The sequence below is a fragment of the Scyliorhinus canicula genome, chromosome 4 (assembly GCF_902713615.1).
Source record: "Scyliorhinus canicula chromosome 4, sScyCan1.1, whole genome shotgun sequence".
NCBI classification, from domain to species: Eukaryota; Metazoa; Chordata; class Chondrichthyes; order Carcharhiniformes; family Scyliorhinidae; genus Scyliorhinus; species Scyliorhinus canicula.
The window spans coordinates 17718955-17729275 of NC_052149.1; the positions used below are offsets into that span (position 1 = coordinate 17718955).

The following is a 10321-nucleotide window of genomic DNA, read 5'->3' on the forward strand; positions in this document are numbered from 1 at the left end:
TACCGCCCATGAGTACAGAGTAAGATGGTCTCCCATCATTTGGGTTTGACATTTTTGTGCAGTATAATGGCAGTATTGCTTTTATGGAATGCTCAGGGAATCTCTTTGGAAGGCACTTGAAGCATCTGTGTGCGGCTGCTCCATCTGTGCTTGCTAAGCATTGACACTTTAATGGCCTTGAAGGGAGCTGAGTGTGTATGTGTAAATACTTGCACAGTGCCCTCTCTTGAGGAGAGTAGCTATTGTGGACAGGAAGTTTAAATAAGTTATTGTGTAAATAAGTTATAATGCACCAACATGCCTTCATTATATAAAAGAATAGGAAGGAGCGTGATCTATATCTTTAAAATAATGATATGACTTGTATTTGTCCTGAATTATAGGGCATGGCTTATAAACTGATTGTAAGCTCTTGTAAAGCAGTCAAGAATTGTACCAGTTCCATAATTGATTTGCAGATAGCTGGGATGGACTGTGACCTTTTCTCGCTGCGATCTCGTGACCCATTTCAATTGTACTGCAGTTGATGAGTTGAAGTGCTTATTAACTCTAAGCATTGCTGACCACTTTTTATCTCCTTTTAACAGGCTATTGATTGGATTGCTTTGTTAGCAAAGAAGGTAAAGCCCCCATTCCAGCCCATAATTCAAGATAGAGAAGATGTCAGTAACTTTGACGAAGAATTTACCTCAGAGGCACCGATTCTTACACCGCCACGAGAACCAAGGGCTCTGGTTGAGGAGGAACAGGGAATGTTCAAGGAGTTTGATTACATAGCAGATTGGTGTTAAATGCAACAAGTACATTTTTATGGAGTAGAAACTGTGAATTCATAGCTGACTGTAGCTCACAGAAATGCCCTCTTTGTGGCGAATAATGGATACTTCCAGCCTTTTACTGCAGTCTGTGCCATCTGTAGTCCTCCAAATTCATGCAACTGAAGCTCCCTGAAAGAACAACAACAATACAGCGAGAAGTGGCAACTTTGAATCCTTAACCTCTAGGACCATTGGGAAAGCGCTTTGTTTTGTGCTCTATCTCATCGATTTACTCTGCAATGTTCAATCTGGCTGATGTCGGGGAGTCCCAGTGTAGACTTGCACTGTTCTTTCTTGTAGCTGTACTAAAGAAACTCCTCTTACTATGGTCTGTTCACTTTATAAATGGTAATTGTTGCCTTAATTAGGAGAGGGCATTGTAAGAATCATTCCTTGGACTGAATTGAGAACTACTTTCTCTCTACCACATTACCACTTCAGTTTGAGGTGCTATCAGCTGATGACACTACAGTATGGCCTCACCTGGCATAAGGCAGCTACTGTCTTGACTGCTGATATAAAATAATTACTGTGTGTGGCCAAACAATGTGCATTTTAAACAAACTGATCACCCTGCACATTACTTGGTCCCAGATAATGATTTTAAAAGCTAGTTTGATGCCTTACCTTAATGTTGTAAATTTTAATTGTATTTATTATGTAGATTTGCAATATGCCTTAACATTGTGAGATAGCACTAAGTGCTTCCAGACAGATTTCTTTGCAGGTACTGAAAGCCTACCAAAGCCACTTGCCAAACAGCAATGTCACCTCCACGCTCCTGGAACTGTGTGTAAAATGGTGGGCGCTGGTCTATTCGTTTCGTGAAGAGAAGAAAGTCTGTGTATTTTTTTAAATGTTTTGTCTGTACGTTTTAAGTCTTAAGTGTGCAGAACTAGCCATGAGTGAGATCCTCCTGTTTCTCTCACACTTCTGAAATTTCCATAACCCAAATTATTACTTATGATGTACCATGATCAAAGAACACAAAAAAGATTTTTTAATAGTTTATATATCATTTAGTCAGTGGATCATTTCCTCCTATCTGCTGTACATGACAACAGTGCTCTTGGCTTCAAGGTTCTTGTGGAAATGTATACATGCTGTTGATGCAAGTTTGATATAGTATTTTAGTTTACATTCACACACAGAATTTATAGTGTTCACATTTGATACACAGTGGCCATGTGGAAATGTGTTTATAAAAATGTAGCTGGTCAGTATGGGTTCTAACTGTTGGGCCATCGGAATGCACAGATCATGCTGTGACTCAGCAACACTATGTACTGTTGATAATGGTTTGTATATTTTAAGTTTAAAGAAACCCCTTTTTTGCTAACCACAGCAGGTTCCATGTCAAAAACTGCACAAATAACAACCACACAATTTAAACATAAGCTACTGTTTCCCATTCTTCATTGTTCATTCTATCCTTGTCACCAGAAGGTGGCAACAGCAATAAATGTCACAATATTTGAAACAGCAAATGTACATTTTAGTAAAGAACTGTACATGTAAATAAGCAGGATTAATTAATGAAAGTTTTTAAAAGTTTTTTTTTAAAAAGTAAACTTAGAGAAGGTCTCTTTCCAAAGTGTATAGAGAGAAGAGAAACATTTTTTTAAAAGAGAAAATTAAATCACTAATATTTTAGGGGGGCAGGGTGGAAACACGAAGATGAGCTCAAAAGCACTAATTTTATCTCTGACATTTTTTTAAACAAATGTTTTAGTCAGAGTTCAAATTATTGAGAATATTTTACATTATACATGGTATATTCATTATAAAGTGGCTGCTTAAGCACTTTGTAAGAAAATAAGAAGGCGTGTTTTGGAATGGTACACTACTATACATTTACCTTTACATGTGCCCGGCAGAATCTATGGTTGAGAAACACTGAAAAGGGTTTTGCAGTCATTGCATTTAAATGCACAAAATTAAAACATTTTAAGTAGGGTATGATTGTTCTATTGTTCTCTTTATGTGTACCTGCAATACAATTCCTTTTTAAAGATTTTTTTTTTTATTACTCCTCGTTGGTCTCCAATCATGTACTCTTCTCGACATTTACACATGGTCACGTCCAGCTGGAGCTCCTATCTGCTCCTTCCCTCCCTCTTTCTCAGCACACCGAGGTCTGTAGCTGTTTTGGCACTAAGAGAATTAAATGTATGTGGCATAGCATAGGAAAGATGAATTGATATAGAAATTTAATCATGATCTTAATCTGTGATCCACTTCTGCTCCTATTTCTTCTCCTCTTAACTGTTCAAACCTGCTTCTGGTTTGGAGGGTATCGCACTGCACTCTGGGCTTTACCCATCAACCTTCAGAAGAGCTTAGAAACATTGTTGTGCAACACATTATGTGCATCGGCATTTGAAAAATGATTTCTTGCATTCTTAGGTTTTGCCCAAAAGCAAGCTTTTCCTTAATTTCTACTGTTAGAAATCTTTTAAAATGTACAAATGGTGGGCAGCAGTATTCTTGTTGCTTTCTATCATTAGAGTGTCCACCCTACCTTGGGACTCTTCCTAGAATCTGCAGCAACTTGCATTTGTAATGTACCTTTTAGCCAGGATATTGCCCCTTTGCATTTATAGCTGATTTCGTCAGGTTCTGCTTCTGAGTTAATGGCGACTAAAGACTTCCTTAAAGCTATGGGTTCAAAGAAGGTTCTTAAGTTAGGGGGATATTTTGGGAGACTGAATTCCAGAGCTTTTTAGGCCTATGGTTGAAGGCACAGCTTTCACTGATCTACTGAAGGGATTTCACATTGATTTGCAGCACCAAAACTGGCTTTTTGGCCCAACTGGTTGATGCCAGTATTTATGTTGCAAACAAACCAATCCCCAAACTACTAACTCAAACTACATATTCTATTCACTCCTTCCTCATGTGATTTGCTTCCTCTTTAGTGTATCTATGGTATTTGTCTCAACTCCATATTCCATGTTCTAACCACTCTTTGGATACAAATATGTTATTCCTGAATTCATTGTTAGATTTATTAGTGACTGTTTTAAAATTTACAAACGTAAGTATCGTTCACTCTGCCCTGTTAAGCCCTTTCACAATCTTAAAAGATCTCTTTCAAGTCAACCCTCAATCCTCCTCCTAGAGTTCAGGAGGCATAAGAAGCTGGGGTTGGAGGAATGCAGAAGAGAAAGATTTATGACTCTATCATAGGCTGAGTGAGGGGCTCCATAATTGGCATTCATCCCAATTTTCATTCATCACTGCTGCAGGTGATTGAAGGTTCTGACCTTTTTTTAAAAAAAAAGGCCTACTTCTCATCCTTCTGTGCCCCCATTTCACTTCTCCAAAATCATGTCTTCCTTCTAGACACTACCTTCCCTCCTGCTACTGAGCAGGCTTGCGTCCACAAACCCACTTTTGCCTGTGTTCTGGAGTCACTGGTTCTCCTTGAGCTGCAACCCCCATTATCTCACCCTCTACTTCGAGCAGCCATTGTACTTTTTCTTGGTTGGGGGGGGGTGAAAAAGTGGAATTCAAAATGGAGGACAGAGCTCATGGAGTTGTTGAACTCAATATCGAATCTGGAAGGCCGTAAAGTGCCGAATCGGAAGTTGTAGCAGGTTGAGGACAGAAATGTGAGCATGAGAACGAGATTGTGAATTGAAATGACAAGTGACTGGAAGGCCAGGTTTATGCTTGCGAAATGAGTGGAGGTGTTCCGCAAAGCCATCCAGTTTGTGGTTAGTGTCCCCAATGTGGAGATACCGCTTTGTGAGCAGTAAATACAGTGTATTAAATTGAAAGAAGTACAAGTTTCATTTGTAAGGATTGTTTGGGACTTTGGACAGTGAGCAAGGAGGTAAAAGGGCAGGTGTTGCACTTTCTGCTATCACGTGGGAAGGTGCCATGGGAAGGGGATGGAGTGTTTGAGGTAATAAAGAGTGAATCAGGATGTCGCAGAGGGAACAATCCCCTTTGGAATGCAGATGGGAGGGAGAACAAAGGTGAATTTAGTGGTGGTATTGCACTGGATGTGGCGGAAATGGCACAGGATAATTCTTTGAATGTGGAGGCTGGTGGGGTGAAAACTGAGGGCAAGGGGGACCAGTCAGTCTTGCTTTTGCTTTCAGACAGGGCTGTCCTTTACTCTGCCACTGTGTATCCATGCTTTTGTCTCTTTACAACCATCAACACACCTTTTGTTCTATGATATAATCTACCCCGCCCTCTAACCTTGATCTTTTTGTTCTACATGACCCACTCCTTCATCCCTTTTTTCAATAGAATAAAACTCATCACATTTCTGCCTCTTCAGTTCCAAAGAAGTCACATCGGGCTCAAGGTTACCTCTGTGTATCCATAGACACTGACGGACCTGCTGAGTATTTCCAGCACTTTGTTTTTATTTCCAACTCCATTATCCACTGTTGGGGGAAACTTTCCATGCTGTCTCAGAAATCCACATGTTTCTAACACCATCTCCAACTTTACATCCAGCACAATATTTTCACTGCCTTGAGTGCTGAATTGTTTTCTCACTTCTACCTTTTTAATGTCCTTCACCTTCCTACTCCAACACTAAATCATTGAGTCTCCAGCGTCTGCCATTGGGACTGTCATTGTGACCATGGTAGCAAGAGTCATTCCACTTGTAGGCCATCTTTGCTGTTTCAAGTGAAGGGCCGCAAACCTGGTTATGGTAGCCATACAGCCAGTCTATTCAGTGGGTTAACCACTTTAACCACTATTATGCTGCTCCACAGCAGAACCATGTGATTTTTGAGATTACGCAAAGTGTAAAGTTGCCCAAAGTTTGTTCAACATTATTGATGTCATGCTTCTAACCACAAAGCTCCAGGCGTTGTTTCCTTTCCCTGACTATATTCTCTTCCCTATTCACTCAAGTTACATCACGTTAAAACAAAAATGTGGCATTCTGTTTGACCTGGTGCAAAGCTTCCAATGCCACACATTTTCATCACTAAATGGTTTGCTTCCAACTACACTTGCATTGTCTTTGTTTGTCCTTGCCTCAACCTTTCTGTTGCTGAACACTCCTGTGATCAGATTCTCTCTATCCAGTGACTACTTTGCTCAATCCTCGTCTCCACTTTTCCTGTAATTCAGCTCTGACCTTGTTCATTACTGCCTCAGCCAGGAATTGTTTTCCCATACTAACGATCAGTGTAGGAGATATAAAATCTTCCATCTTAAAAAATCAGCCATAACTTCACTCCATTGTGCATCTGCAGCCTCTGTCTCCTTCCCAGCCGTTATTTCAGTGATTTGACTGGCCTGTGTATCCCCTCCCCCTTTCCAACTGCAAATTTCCTTAAGATGCCTTCAGCATTGGATTTCCATTGGTCTTTTGCATTATAAGAGAAAACTATGTCAGAATGGTGGCTTGTGACATTGAACATGGATGCCACTCCCTAATAGGGAGCTCAATATTTCTCAGTGCAGTGCATGTTTCTGGTTCATTCAAGTGATGGTTTGCCCAAGTCATTAACAAGGTGGGGACAAACTTGGTGCAGACGTTGGTCACCAGCTCTTTGATGATGATGTAGGGGCGGAAACACTGTTCTCCCATCCATGTCCAGTTCAAATTCATGCAGAGAAAGAAAGTGTGAAACTTTTTGGCAAATTAGTGACACTGCTATGTGTAATTCGTGAATATTCAAGTAACCTAATTTAATTTTTCTAATTGTGCTGCTATTGTGCTTGTGTTATAACTATATTTGCATTATATTTTTTCACTTAACTTTCAGTCTGATGTGCTTGTGTTTTAATGCATAGTTTGGGGTTTAAGTGCACACCATCAAAGTACCGTTCGATACTATTAGACAGCATCTGTGGAGAGAAAAACAAGTTTCGGATCAATGACCAGCCGAAAATACTGGACAATCTCAGCAGGTCTGACAGCATCTGTGGAGGGGAAAGGGAGCTGACGTTTCAAGTCTGGATGACTGTCAAAGTTGGAGAGAACTGGAAATGGGGTCAGATTTATAGTAGTGGAGCGGTGGGACTGGATAGGGGGCCAGCGATAGGTGGAGATGGACAAAGATGTCGAGGACAGACAAAAGGAATGTAAATGGGGGTGATTAAGGCTAGCACGGGTGCTAATAATGACACCTGAAGAGATTTCAGATCGATGAAACATGAGAAGCATGCATTTGGTAGCAACCAAACAAGTCATTTACTTTCTCCTTTTGCTGCCCATCATGTGTTAGCTCCAAAAAGAGTTGAGGTCCAAGCGGGTTTTCCAATTAAGTTCTCTCGAGGTGAATTTGAAATGGATCCATGAATTTGATTGGTCGAGATCTGTTGATAAGAACTTTAAAATTGGTCCATTAGACTGAAGTAATTGAATATGTTTCTGAGTGAATCCAGTACTGTATCCATGATCCTATTAGGTTGTCTCATATTCAGTTCAAATGGTGAATTCTTCAAAGTGAGAACTAGCCAAGTGAGAACACTGGGAGAGGGGGAGTGAAGAGAGAAGTAAGACTGGAAAAGAGAATGAAAGAATAGAATGATCAGCCGACATAAAAGGGAACCCAAAAATCTTCTCCCAGCTTGTGTATATAGTGTGTCATCAAGAGTGGCATAAGATCCATGTGTATCGGTGGTTACTAAGGAAGAGGATGCTGGCAAAATATCGGTAGAAGTGGAAATGGTAGAGGAATGGATGAGGTGAGGCAGTTGGTTTTAGAAAGGCAGAGAGGATAGTCTGAAATGGGAACAGAAAATGTTGGCAAAGGCTCAAGGTAAGCAACATCTGTGTGAGAGAGGCACTGTTAGTTTTTCAGGGGTATGTGACCTTTCCGCAAAATTGGGGAAAGTTAAGAGATGTAATTATGCAATTGTCCCACCCGCCCTTACTCAAAAAAAACAAGGTCAAAAGGAAGGTCTGTCACATGGCAGAAGAGATGAGATATTGAATGACAGAAGAATTATTCTGATGGGGCCAAAGGGAATGGTGATGGGGCAAGAATCAGACCCAACGTTGTGTCTAGCACAGGTGTGGTGCTGACTGGAAGCAAAAACAAGATGGCAGAGTTTACGGTCTGAAACTATTGAATTCCATCTGTGTCCAGAGGTCTATCAAAGTACCTTCTCTAATGAAGTGATGCTGTTCTTCAGTTTTGCCTTAAGCTTCACTGTAACAGTACTGGAGGTCGAGGGTCGATGTCAGCGAGAAAGCAAGGTGGAGAATTAAAATTACAGGTCACTGGAAGGTCAAGATTCATGCTTGCAGACAAAAGTGAGGCATTCCACAAATCAGTCACCAAATCTGCGTTTGATCTCCCCAGTGTGGAAGAAACCACCCGAGCAGCGAATACAATAGACAAGATTGAAAGAAGCACTGCACTGTAGGAATTCTATGATTCTAAGTACACTTAAATCACTGCTTCAGCTGGAAGACGTGTTTGGAGCCTTGGACAGGAGTGGGAGGTAAAAGGGCAGATGTTACACACTCTGTATCTAAATGGAAAGGGTTATAGGAATGGATCAGGGTATCCTGGAGGAAATGTTCCCTTCAGAATGCTGAAAGGGGAGAGATGGGGAAGATGTGTTTTTGATTCATTCATGGGATTTTGGTGTTGCTTAGTGCCCATCCCTATAGCTCTTGAGAAGGTGGTGGTGAGCTGCTTTCTTGAACTGCAGACCATGCGTGGGTACACCCACAGTGCTGTTAGGAGGTTCCAGAATTTTAACCCAGGGACAATGAAGGAAGGCGATTATATTTCCAAGTCAGGATGGTAAGTGGGCTTGGAGGGAAACTTCCAAGTGGTGATCCCATGAGTATGCTGCCCTTGTCCTCCTCGATGCTTTCTAGGTTTGGAAAGTGTTTAAGGAGCCTTGGTGAATTGGTGCGGTACATCTTTGGTACACGCTGTTGCTATTGTATCAGTGGATGAAGGAGTGAATATTTGTCGGTGCAGTGCCAATCAAGCGGGCTGCTTTGCCTGGATGGTGTCAATTTTGAGTTCCATTCATAAAATTTACAGTGCAGAAGGAGGCTATTCAGCCCATCGAGTCTGCACTGGCCCATGGAAAGAGCAACCTACTTAAGCCCATGCTGCCACCCTATCCCTGTAACTCCACCTAACCTTTTTGGACACTAAGGGGCAATTTTAGCACAGCCAATCCACCTAACCTGCACATCTTTGGACTGGGCGGAAACCGGAGCACCCGGAGGAAACCCACGAACACACGGGGAGAATGTGCAGACTCCGTGCAGACAGTGAACCAAGCCAGGAATCGAACCTAGGGCTCTGTAGCTGCGAAGCAACATTGGAAGAAAGTGCAAACTCCCCGCAGTCACCCGAGCCAGAATTGGACCCTGGAGCTGTGAGGCAGCAGTGCTAACCACTGTGCTACCCCAGTTATTGAAGCTGTACTTATCCAGGCAAATGGAAAGTATTCCATCATATTCTTGTGCCTCGTAGATAGTGGACAGGCTTTGGTTAATCAGGAATTGAGTTATTTGCCACAGGATTCGTAGCCTCTGACTTGCTCTCGTAGCCACAGTAGTTGTATGCTAGCTCCAGTTCAGTTTCTGGCCAAGGGCAACCCTCAGGATCTGTTAATGCAGATGATAATGCCACTGGATGTCATGGAATGATGGTTAGATCCTGTCTAGTTGAAGATGGTTATTGCCTGGCACTTGTTTGGCACAAATGTAACTTGCCACTTGTCAGTCCAAGCCTGGATATTGTCCAGGTCTTGCAGCATTTGGTCATGGACTGCTTCAGTATCTGAGCAGTCGTGAACGGAGCTGAACATTGTGCAATCGTCCGCAAACATTTCCACTTCTTTCTGATGGAAGGAAGGTAATTGATGAAGTCGCTGTAGATGGTTGTGCCTAGGATACTACCCTGGGGAACTCCTGCAGTGATGTCCTGGAACTGAAATGATTGACCTTCAATGACCACAACCTTTCTGCGAGGTATGACTCCAACAAGCAGAGAGATTTCTCCCTAATTCCCATCGACAGCAAGGACTTCTTGATGCCATATTCAGTCAAATGCCGCCTTGATATCATTGGCAGTCACTCTCACCTCTCCTCTGGCATTCAACTCTTTTTTTTGTCCATGTTTGAACCAGGGCTGTAATGAGGTCAGGAGCTGAGTGACTGGTGGAACCCAAACTGATCGTCCGTGAGCAGGTTATTGCTGAGTAAGTGCCACCTGACAGCACTGTTGATGACTTCTTCCATCACTTTGCTGATGATGGAGAGCAGACTGATAGGGCGGTAATTGGGTGGGTTCAATTTGTCCTGCTTTTTCCATACAGGACCTACCTGCGCAATTTTCCACATTGTCAGTTAGATGCCAGTGTTTTCTGTACTGGAACAGTTTGGTTCAGGTCACTGGAAGCTCTGGACCTCGTATCTTCAGTACTATTGCTGAAATATTGTCAAGAACCATAGTCTTTACAGTAACCAGTGCATTCAGCATTCCTCCATATCGCGTGGAGAGAACCAACTTGGCTGAAGTCTCCGGAGGAGGCTGAGATGG

General features: G+C 42.1%; 1 protein-coding gene across 3 annotated transcripts in view; it reads left to right on the forward strand.

Moving 5' to 3' along the window:
* Positions 1-6564, forward strand: part of zgc:153916 (serine/threonine-protein kinase N2) — a 138654-nt gene extending 132090 nt beyond the window's left edge. For all 3 annotated transcript variants that reach the window (XM_038793776.1, XM_038793777.1, XM_038793778.1), the window contains one exon: positions 588-6564. In XM_038793776.1, coding sequence (XP_038649704.1) covers positions 588-791 — 204 coding nt within the window. In that variant the 3' untranslated portion in view covers positions 792-6564. The remainder of the gene's footprint in view (positions 1-587) is intronic.
* Positions 6565-10321: the final 3757 nt, after the last annotated feature.